The following is an 11,760-nucleotide window of genomic DNA, read 5'->3' as shown; positions in this document are numbered from 1 at the left end:
ATTTTTAATGTTAATTATATTTTATATTTATCACACATCTACCTCCAATCGGATATTAAATACATTTTTATAAATATAATTTATTATAATTTATTCTATTTCACATCATAACAGAACACAATTCTATTTTACATTTGAAAGAAATTTTGACATGATTCATAATAACACGATGTTTGTTTAGCTTTTGCAAATACAATCGTCCCCAAGCAAAACTCCACCGTGAAGATCGGCGAAGAATTCTCGTCACCTTTGGAAAAGTCCTTTAATAAAGTGCAAAACCACTCCGAAACCAAAAAATCTTTTTTTATTTTTTTCTCCCTATCTCCCTCTGATAAAGAAAATGTCGATGGTTCCAAAAGCAAACCCCTCCGAGGAGTCCCCTTTCACGGCGCTTTCCACCTCCGACCCTACCCAGCAGGGGTCGTTTCTGAGCGGGCATTTCAAGTGGGAGGAGACGGCGGAGGCGCACATGCTGAAGGGCGAGGTGCCGGGGCTGAGGAGGGAGGAAGTGAAGGTGGATGTAGAAAACGGAAGAGTGCTTCAGGTGTGCGGACAGAGGGTGGTGGAGGCAGAAGAAGACGGCGACGCCTGCCGCCGCCTCCACCGCAGAGTCTCCAAGTTCAAAAAGTGTTTCACGCTCCCTCCCGACACCCAACCCGATCAAATGATGGCCTCCATGGAAAACGGCGTTCTCACCGTCACTCTACCCAAGCAAAACCTTCCCATCGCCATCGCCAACTGAAAATATAACAACAATTCTTATCGTATCTACTCACTTCATACATGTAAAATCTCTTCTCTTCATATGTAATATCCATTGCTGTAAATATTGCATTTTTTTTAAGTTTCTTAACATTGAAGAATTATTTAGTAATGATAAATTAAATAATATGATAGAAAATATTTTCTTGGTTTACCTATGTTTTATGTCCTCAAACTATTGAGCGTTTTTTGTTTTGGTCTCTCCTTCAAACTTTAATCTATTTTGGTCCCCATCTTCTGAAACTCGTGGAATTGGTCCCTATTTTAGCACGCCGTTAGTTTTTTTTTTAAGCTAGCAAACGGAGTTCCATGTCACCCCTTATTTTAAGGGTCAATTAAGCTACAGTGACACGTGGCAAAATAAAAATTAATTACTTTATTTTACTCATAAGCTTCAAATACAGGATTTGAACCCTAACATTGTGATTGGAGGATTAGAACAGGATTGGAACAGTGGTAATGTGCTAAAGAGTGTGACTGAAGAGGAAGATTGGTTCGTGTTGGGGAAACTGAGGCAACAACATTCGTCTGAGTCAGTTATGAAGAGTGGTAGCAAAGGTTTCAATTTTACGCAGAGGAAGATTGGTTCGAAAATATCGCAGAGTTGTGCCTCGTCTTCGGAAATAGCATCAAAAGTATGTGGGTATGGGAAAAGATTGTTGCTCCTAAAGGCAACTACTGTGAAGAATAAGGGCAGATTGTTTTGGAGATGTAGAAATTGGGCTGTAAGTATAACAATTTCCATCACTTTTGCTTGACTTTGATGTACGAAAATGCTATAATTTTTTCCTTATGCAGTCCAATTCACACTGCAACTATTTTGAGTGGGTTAAAGAAGATGAATCTGAATTCGAAGGTAAAGAATCTGAAATTGAAGCTAACAGCGGAAAAATAGTAGAGGAAGATGAAGTTTGCTTAGATAGGGACAAAGTTATCCTGGAATTGGCAAAGAAAAATGAGAAGTTGAAGAAGAAATTGCAAACAGAGAGAAGATTAAGGAAATTCCTGCAATTTTTATTTCTTATGTCATGGGCGTTTACAGTTTTATTTGTGGTTATGTTCTTGTTGAAGGTGAATTGTAATTAGGTTAGGTATGTAGTTGTGAGCTGTGGAAGTGAAGGTTTTTATGTTTTAGGGGTTGTTTTAGATAGGTATTGTATTCGTGGGGATTTGCTATTAATGAATGAATTGGTGTTCCATTACCCTTGTGGTATTAACAATGTGTTGGCCATTTTTTTATCCGTTTTGGTAGCTTTATTTACATACTGGTTTGTTTTAAATATGGCTTAAACAAACATATAATTATTTACATACTGGTTACTTCTTTACTAATTTGAAATTTTTGACAGTTTGAACCAAACATATGGCTTTATTTACATACTGGTTACTTCTTTACTAATTTGAAAATTTTGACAGTTTGATCCAAGCATATAATTATATAAAGTGGACATTGAAACCATATGAATTGAACAACTACTAAGTCATTACAAAAAGCATCATGGCTGCAATGTTTTAGTAGTGGTCCATGATTAAAATGTGGTCCCTGCATCAAAAGTGGTGCCTATAACAAAAGGTGGTCCACCACATGCCTACCACCGCTATAGTGTTCCATTAGTGGGGGACAATAATGCATTCATATACACAAAAAAAAAAACAAAGTTTTCACTTAATCCAACAAACCAACTACAAAGTTACAATGAATCAAATCGCGTGGGTTGTCCAGTGGGTGCAGTGCTACTTGCTTGGGACCCTACAACTTGTGGAGTTGAGTTTGTTGTTATTGTTGTTGCTCGTTGCCTGCTGGTGCCAGCCAAAGATGAGGATCTCTCCCTCCTACGAAGCCTCTGCCTTCTTGCTTGTGCATAATTGCTACATCCAACTTCAGTTGTTGCTACTGCAAGGGTGTTCCTCTGTGTGTTCCTTTGTGTGTTACTCTGTGAAATGGGTATTCAAATTATTTTGAATATTGTATAACAAAATAAAGATAAAAAACTGGATTAAATGTTACCTGTCTGATTGTTCTGGTTGTGTTTCTCTTTCTGCAGGTCCTGATATTATGTCCAAACTGATTACATCTTGTACACTTCATGGCAATATTTTTCTTACTTATCTTTGAGTGACTAACATGTTCATCTGCTTCTCTCCTACGTAGTTTCTTAGGTCGTCCTAGTGGTGTTTTGTAGATAGGTGGTAGCAGCTCTGGGAAATCACTTTTAGGCCACATTTGTTGTCCATTTATGGGGGTTATTTCAGGTCCATAACAAGCCAGATATGCATTTTTCTTGTAATAAGGATGAACATAATCCTCAGGATTTTCTATCTTGTAGTGAATTGCAGCCACTGCATGCCTACATGGAATCCCCACCAAATCCCAGAAATAACAACTACAACTATGTTCAGTTAGGTCGACAATAAATTTTTCCATGGTGAACCCCTGAGTCACTTCAAACTTTGCCCCCCTGCCCAGACTGGAATCCAATTTGCACTTTTTTCAATTTCCTTATCTAGTCTTTTTTGAGGTTTAGGCATCACATTTGTAGTATATAAACTGCATTTGTGTCTTAGGGATGCAAACCTACCCATGATGTATGATCTAATCCACTCCATCATAGTTATGATAGGTTTATCTCTAGCAATCAGAATTGAACTATTGAAGGATTCAGATAAATTATTCATCAACACATCACACCTAGGATACATACTAAATTCATGTTTACACCAACATTTCCAAGCTATTTGTAGTAACTAGTTATAAGCATCAGGATTAATTTTCTGCAACTCACCCATTTTTTTTTCCCAAGCTTGATAGAAGGTAGCCTTTGTAGCCCCCATCATAAGGTCCCGAATGACAACTCCTCTACCAAATCTCTTTTTAAAATTACTGTAAAGGTGTCTCAAACAGAACCTATGCTCCACTCCTTCCAATATCTCATCAAAAACTGTCATTAGTCCCTGCAAAGAATACAATAATATTGCTATCATGTCAATTAAGATGTATGAAACAACAAAATTAAAACTGTTTCAGATTATGTTTACCTTCTGTTGATCCTAAATGAAAACCCAACGATTGGATTGGATGTCCCCAATATCTTCCAATAATAATGATAGAAACCATCTCCAAGTTTCTTTGCATTCATTTTCCACCACTGCAAAGGCTAATGGAAAGTACTAATCATTTGAGTCTCTACCAAATGCAACCAGTAATTGTCCACCATAGGTTGTCCTTAAATGACAATCATCTACACAATTGAAAGGCCTACATCCAGCCAAGAACCCTTGCTTACAGCCATCTAAACACATGTAAAAAGATCCAATCTTGGTTGCAAAGTGGGAGTGGGTTGGTTAATTTTGATTTTAAAGGTTCCAGCCTTTACTCTTAATAACTCAGCCACATAATCATAAAGTAGAGCATACTATCGTTGACCATCTCCCACCATGCAGTCCATTGCAATCTCCTTTGCTCTGGCAGCTCTCCAAGGTGTTACCCCAACACTATAATTCTTTCTAACTTCATCAATTATTTGGTTTACAGTCATGTTCCCCACATCTAAAAATTTGTCCAACAATACTTGTGCAATCCAATCTTTATTTGCATTCTTGTTGAACATAACCCTCCCACATCTATGACTGCCAACAAGTGTTTTCACTCTAAAGGTTTGGCTACCACCAACCTTGCTCACCATTATTAGAAAGCCACACTTCTTTTTACAAACAGCCCTTACTCTTCTATCATCATTCTTCACAAATTTAATTTCCTTCCCATTCAATACACTATGCTCCATAAGGGCATGCTTGAAATCCTTCAAGGAACAAAATTTCATCCCTAATCTGAATTTGAAGCTCTTGTTCATATCTTCAGCATTATACTTCACAAATTTTGGCACTTTATCACTAGCACTTCATCACTATCAACATCAGAGCATAGTTGCTCACTATCGTATTCTTCATTGATCTCATGTTGTCCAACGCAGTCATTAGTCACAAATGATCCTTCACCAACATTTCTCTTTTTCCTACCTGAATTGGACTTTGCTTTCAATCTATTCCACCTCTCCAAAACCTGCTGAAAATTTGTTCGTGGCACATTATCCATGCCAAACCCATCATCATCAGCAGCAACCCTTTCTTCTTCACTCTCATCAAGTCTATCTCGAACCTCTTCTTCCCTACCATCTTCTTCCCTCACCTCTTCTCCCCTCACCTCTTCTCCCCTCACTTCTTTTCCCCTCACCTCTTCTCCCTTGAGTTCCTGTCCCCTAACCTCTTCTCCCTCAACCTCTTCTTCCCTAACTTCTTCCATAACCTCTTGTTCCCTAACCTCTTCTTCTTCCCCCATTACCACTTTATCAGCAACCACTTCCTCGACAACCTCTGGCTGTACAACATGTTCTTGTCCCGCCTCTTCGTCCACTCCTTCAATACACTTAATAATTTCTGGCATACTAGGAAGATGCTCCATGTCCAGTTCAACTTCTTCTTCATTATCATCTGCATACTTAGCTAGGTTCAATGCTTCCCTATCATCATTCAGTAGCCTTAGATTGTTGTATAGGCTTTCGGATGAACCCTTCCACCATAGTCTAACTTCACCACCGTACTTGAATTCTTTGACTACCCAATGCTTCGAAATACGACCAATGATCAAGATCAATGCACTTAACAACATGTATTTCTCCACCAACATACTTCACTCCCCTCTTCTTTTCAAACCTTCCCATATGATACAAAACGAGATCAAAACCCATCTCGAACCCTACATTGCAAAGCAACAGTAAAATCACTTCGATTAAAACCTAATGGAACTACACAGAGGAAAGAAAAAATGAAACCAAAAAATAACCACTTACCTCCGTCGAAGAACTTCGCGACACGAACCCACCAATCTGTCTTCGAGCTGCAAACCAAAACCCCCAATTTTGTTTTCGAAATCAAAACCCTATTCCAATTCACAATCACACTTTAAAGCTTCTTTTCCAAAATATCAGTTCCACTACCACTATCATGCAAGGCAACCTGGGTATCAAAAGGGTCGATTCCAATTCTTTTGTACACTTTCTGATTAACAAAACCAAAGCTTCACACTCACTCCAGTTTACTTTTCGTCTTCCACGTTTGCACTGTAGCTCAAATCTGTCTTAAAGATAACGTGTGACCTGGAACTCCGTCTGCCAGCTCAAAAAAAAAACTAACGGCGTGCTAAAATAGGGACCAATTCCACGAGTTTCAGAAGATGGGGGACCAAAATAGATTAAAGTTTGAAGGAGGGACCAAAACCAAAAACACTCAATAGTTTGAGGATGTAAAACATAGTTAATCCTATTTTCTTCTCTCTGTATAAGTTTGCATCAAATTTTGTCTTTCAGTTTACATGTTGGAGGGAAAAATATTGAAAAGTAGTGTTAAGGAAAAGTATCATATTGTGAGAAGTAACGGCGTGAGTGAGAATATGTAAAATGAAAATTGTTGACCATATAATTAAATTTGACCTTGAAAAAGGATGACCGAGGAGAATGGATTTTTCGTGGGAAATAAAAATGTTTTTATAGTTTTGTTGAAATGTTGATGGAAAGAGCAGAATACAATTTGCTATTGGTGACACGAAATGGAAAAAAGAAAAAACACGGACTACTTTGATGAAAGAAAAAAATATATAATCATTTTTTTTATCTGATCTATTTAAAAAATAAGTAATTTTTTTATTATTAAAAATTCTCATATTACTTTAAATTTTTTTTACAAATTTATTAAAAGAATTTGTAAGAAAATAGTTTTTTTTTACCATTTTTTCTACAAAATTTTAATTGACAGGATTGTTTTCGTGAATAATTATTTTTTAATAAAATTATAAAATTTATAAATATTTCTTGTAAAATTTATTGTAAAAAATATTTTATGTAAAATATTTTATAAAAAAATTAGTAGTAATTTCTTATAAATTTATTTTTCATGATAAAATTTGTAAGTATTTTCTAAAAATAAATGTCAAAACAAAATTAACAGAAAATATAATTTTTTTAGTAGTGTTAATTTATTTTAATTCGTAAATTTTTTTAAGTAAGAGATTTTTCTAAAAATTTTCTTATAATGGAAAACCCTTATTTTATTTTTAAACACATTGGCTGTTGTTTTCATATTTCTTACGCATTTTGAATTTTTTCAACATTAAATAATTGTTAGCACTAATAAATAAACGATAATTTTATGCTAGTAACAATTAAGATATCTTAATTTTAATTTCATAACATATAGTTCTTTATAACAACTTTTTTAATTTAAATAATAAACAACTTATGTGAAGAAACAAATATTTTTTACCAAAAGAATTCTAGAATCTATTCATTTTATTTGAATTCTCTTTTATTCATACAATAAAATAAAAATGTAATTGACTTTTTATTCGTCTATCGTATACTGCAATTTTATTTTTATCCTTTCTATATTTTTTTTTTCACTTTCCTTTTTGAAGTGTATGAAATCCGAGAGACACACTAGATTCTGGAATGCAGTTCTGGAGATCATCGGATTACGAAATCTGGTTAATAAACACAAAATTTCACATAATCAAAATTTAAAATCCGCTAAACAAAAAATAATTGGCATCGAACTGGATTTTGAGATTTATTGGAAAAAAAAAATTAGACTTAACCGGATTTCCAAATCTAGTGAAAAAAAAAATACACCTAATTGGATTTAATATGGAATGCAGGAAGAACCACCCTTTACATAACACTGCTATTGGGCTTCTATTGGTTTTTCTGTACTGTTGGCCTAAGTAATTCATATCCATAAGTACTTGAAAACAAAAGTTGTGCCTAAAAGACCAGAACCTTCTCAATCATGGTGGGTGAATATAGAAGTTTGAGGAATAATCTGAAACGGGTCGAACCACACCATAGTGAAACCAGAATTTTCTGGAACATACTACACTATCTTTTTACTTCATATAAATACTGCATCAGTTTCTCTGCATATCATCCAACCAGAAAGAATAATCTGCTTATCCTTTCACTAAATCTCCCAATTTTCGAATTTCGGCGAGTAACAGAAACTGAAGATGTCACTGGTTCCAAGTTTGTTCGGTGGGCGAAGAAGCAACGTCTTCGATCCTTTCTCTCTGGATGTATGGGATCCCTTCAAGGATTTTTCTTTCCCCAATTCTCTTTCTTCTTCCTTCCCTGATTCTGTGACCCAAAATTCTGCATTTGTGAGCACTCGTGTGGATTGGAAGGAGACTCCAGAGGCACACGTGTTCAAGGCTGACATTCCAGGTCTGAAGAAGGAGGAAGTGAAGGTGGAGATTGAAGATGACAAGGTTCTTCAGATAAGCGGAGAGAGGAACGTTGAGAAGGAAGATAAGAACGACACGTGGCATCGTGTGGAGCGTAGCAGTGGGAAGTTCTTGAGGAGGTTCAGATTGCCTGAGAACGCTAGAGTGGATGGAGTTAAGGCTTCTATGGAAAATGGCGTTCTCACTGTTACTGTTCCCAAAGAAGAGATCAAGAAGCCTGATGTTAAGGCTATTGAAATTTCTGGTTAAGTTTACTTTGTCACTTTGTTGAAAATCTCAGAATCTTGTGTTGTTGATGCTATAAAGATGCTGTTAATGGTTGTTTGAGAAATAAAATTTCGTATTGATAAAATCTTCTTCATTTGCTTTTCCCTGAGTTCTGAATTTCGATTCTCTTCGCCAAGGATTTTTTTTTTTTTTTTTATGCTGAGAATTTTTTTGTGCCATTAACATTTCCAACGAAGATGGCGTATTAGTTGGTTGAGAAAGAATGGAAAGCAACCAGATATGGGAACTAAGTTGTGAAAAGAATAAACACAGTTACTCAAATACCAAGACTACATTACTTTTAGAAAAAGAAAAAATAAGGTTTGTAAAAGGGTGAAATTCATTTGATTGGAGGGAAATGTAAGAAGTAGATAGGATGGTGAATTCCTCTAATAAAATTTAATTTCTTTTTTTCAAGAAACTTTCTTGGAGAAATGTTTATTTTCATTTGATTTACAACCCTAATCTTTTAAAAATAAAGAATGTTGAACATCAAATGCACAACAATATGAAAACAAATACAAAGTTTAATTTCAGTTTTACTAAACCATACATCTATAAAACATGATAACTTAAAAGAAATTTTATTTAAAGCTTATTTGATCCCTATTCTTATTAAAATTATTTAATTTAATTTTTATTCTCCTTTGTGCGGTTAATTTGATCTTTAATTTTGTAAAATTATATTTAGTGGAGCCTTAAGTCTTAAACGATGTTAAAATTGTTTAAACTTTAGAAAAGTGTAAAATACGAATATGAATGATGATGGGACATACCTCACAAACATGAATTCAAATTAATTAAATTGTGCACACATTTTTGCTGATAATAAATTTTTTACACATCCTAATTCTTCTCCAAATTAATTAAATTGTGCACATATTTTTGGTCATAAATTTTTTACACATCCTAATTCTTCTCCAATTGAATTTGATTTACTTTTAAATCTGTAATGGCCATAAAAATGAATACACTGCTAATGTTAGTGCAAAACTCTGACATATATCTCAAACAATGCTACGTTGTTATTGTACCGTTAACAATTTTAACACCATTTATTAAAAGAATTTCATTGAATACAATTTTATAAAATTGATGACCAAATTGATCACACAACGAAAATAAAAATCAAATCAAATAATTTTGATAAAAGTAGAGACCAAATATATATAAATTTTAACTAATACAAAGTTTGACATAGAATATAACAAGTACGATGAATCAACAAAATTTGCATGAATTGACAGGAAAACGATATTACATAAAATTACATGAATACTTATTTATATCTATATGGATACTGTCGACTTCTTTTAGTGTCTTAAATTACATTTTAAATATATTTTTTAAAATTAAAATAACTACTTTATTAATTTATTATTATTTTTAAAATATATGTTCTTTTAATTCGATAATTTTTATAAACCTAATTATTTATGAAATAAATAAAATTTATTTATAATAAAATTATAAAATTTATCTATAATTGATATAATAATAATAATAATAATAATTGTTATTTTTTATTATCATAAAAATTGTATATAAAGTAAATGTGATAAAATTTTTACAATAATAAGACATGTTATTTTATAAAAGAAATTGAGAGTATTAATATTTTATTTACTTTCCTTAAAATTAATATTAAAAATAACTTTTAAATTTAATTACAATTTATATTTTTATATGATTTGTATGTCGAGTTGGGTTAGTCCGTTAAAAAAAAATATGTTGGATTGAAATTTCCAATGTGTTAACTATTTTGGTCCAATCTATCTAATGTGTAAATTGTGAGCTAAAGACGGGTTTGTCCCAGTCTTTTTGGTCCGTTTTTTTTTTTAATTTTTATATTTAAAATTAAAAGTAATTAAAAATTGTATATTATATAAACAATTATTTTAAAAAAGAAAATAGTGTGATGGATCAGTCATTAACCTATTCTAAGACCGGACGTGTTATAGTGTCTCACTTGCTTCCCAGTGATGAATCAGTTCTACCTAATATGTTTCTAGCAAACAAAAGACAGAACAGACCAAAATTTGTCAATACTAACCCGTTTCACCACCTTATTTTCACCTGCCGTGAAAAAATATTAAATATGTTTCAATGAAAAGTATTAAATATATTTTTATTTATGTAGTAAAAATTAGTTACCTTTTTACTTTAAAAACGGTGATAGATCTCGATTAATATTTTAGGGTAACTAAACTAATACATTCAAAATTTATATATTTAATTATTGTTATCAAAGCAAAGATAATGAATATATAATTTAGTATAACCATAACTATATAAAAAAATAATAATTATTGTCATTTGTTTTTTTAATTCTTGAACTCATCAATAATTGGACCAGAACTAAAATTTTCAGTTATTTTTTTTCAATGTAAATAAACAAATTGTCAGCAAAAAATTCACCTTTCATCTTTATTCAACAATCTTGTTTTGATAATCCTCATTAAGAAAAACAATTTTTCTATTACAGTAATAACTCACTGTAATTTTTTGAACTTTAAGAAAACAAATTTATAATTGGACAATTGAGTGAATAGTATCATGGTTCAGAACATATGTGCAAAAGTTAAATTTGTCTTATTTTCATCTTCACACAATTTCCTTTTTTATCATTTTTATAATATACTTTGTTCTTTTATTCTTTACCAATATTTGTTTTAAAGACTAAGACTAAAGAATAATTTGTCATAATCTAATAAAAAATTGAGACATAAATACTAAAATAAAAATTTATGATAATTAAACTACAATTAAAAATCGGTTATGAAAGAAAATACATAGTACAATATTTTTTTTTCTATATTCTTAAAAATGAATATACAAAAAGTTTGTTAGATAAAAAATAATTTTAAGTATTAAACTAATATTTCATTATCAAGTAGACAATTTTTTTTTCAAGAAAGAAAAACTATAAGAGAAAAGAGTAGAAACAATGATTATTTTTTTCTTTAAAAATATATAAAAAAAACAAGTAAAAGTAAAATATGTGAACAATATGTAAAAAAACTTAGAAGATAAATAAAAGAATATCTTAATAATTTTTTTTATTCTTTATTATATTTGATTTCAAATTTTATTATTAATTAATATTAAATATTATGATTTATAAGTCAAATAAAAAGATTTAATTTAATTTTCTTTGATTTTTGGTATAATACACATAATTTAAAAAAAATTAAAATACTATAAATAATTTAAAAAGTTTAAAAATTTTTAATTGCATAAACTATAAAAAAACTAAAATATTTTAATATACATAATTTTTAAATTTTTAAAAACTTTAAAAACATAAATTATAAAAAAATCAAAAATTTTGGGAGCCACGGCCCTGCTCCTATAATAGTCCGTCACTGTTTAAAAATATGTAAATTAATCTTCTAATCAAAACTTTTTAATTTGTACAATTTATTTTATAAATACACTTTTTA

The 11,760-nt window shown here is 31.7% G+C and overlaps 3 protein-coding genes across 3 annotated transcripts; all 3 read left to right on the top strand.

Moving 5' to 3' along the window:
- Positions 1–340: 340 nt before the first annotated feature.
- LOC114178848 (18.2 kDa class I heat shock protein-like) lies at positions 341–742 on the top strand. The gene has a single exon (XM_028064969.1). The coding sequence runs from the start codon at positions 341–343 to the stop codon at positions 740–742; it is 402 nt and encodes a 133-aa protein (XP_027920770.1).
- Positions 743–953: 211 nt separating this feature from the next.
- On the top strand, positions 954–1,948 carry LOC114179678. The gene is made up of 2 exons (XM_028066090.1): positions 954–1,487; positions 1,561–1,948. The coding sequence occupies exons 1-2, from the start codon at positions 1,302–1,304 to the stop codon at positions 1,846–1,848; spliced, it is 474 nt and encodes a 157-aa protein (XP_027921891.1). The 5' UTR covers positions 954–1,301; the 3' UTR covers positions 1,849–1,948.
- Positions 1,949–7,544: 5,596 nt separating this feature from the next.
- On the top strand, positions 7,545–8,416 carry LOC114176757 (18.5 kDa class I heat shock protein). Its single transcript, XM_028061900.1, has one exon. It carries the CDS (start codon positions 7,817–7,819, stop codon positions 8,297–8,299), a length of 483 nt encoding a protein of 160 aa, XP_027917701.1. The 5' UTR covers positions 7,545–7,816; the 3' UTR covers positions 8,300–8,416.
- Positions 8,417–11,760: the final 3,344 nt, after the last annotated feature.

The sequence above is a fragment of the Vigna unguiculata genome, chromosome 3 (assembly GCF_004118075.2).
Source record: "Vigna unguiculata cultivar IT97K-499-35 chromosome 3, ASM411807v1, whole genome shotgun sequence".
Taxonomy (NCBI): Eukaryota; Viridiplantae; Streptophyta; class Magnoliopsida; order Fabales; family Fabaceae; genus Vigna; species Vigna unguiculata.
This window is presented reverse-complemented; position numbering and strand designations above follow the sequence as displayed.

What these genes read in the sequence shown, in the direction of transcription:
- LOC114176757 (XM_028061900.1), top strand. Translation starts at nt 7,817, where the DNA reads ATGTCACTGGTTCCAAGTTTGTTCGGTGGGCGAAGAAGCAACGTCTTC.
- LOC114179678 (XM_028066090.1), top strand. Translation starts at nt 1,302, where the DNA reads ATGAAGAGTGGTAGCAAAGGTTTCAATTTTACGCAGAGGAAGATTGGT. An exon ending in GGAGATGTAGAAATTGGGCT is followed by an intron (nt 1,488 to 1,560) that starts GTAAGTATAACA and finishes TTCCTTATGCAG; the next exon opens with TCCAATTCACACTGCAACTA.
- LOC114178848 (XM_028064969.1), top strand. Translation starts at nt 341, where the DNA reads ATGTCGATGGTTCCAAAAGCAAACCCCTCCGAGGAGTCCCCTTTCACG.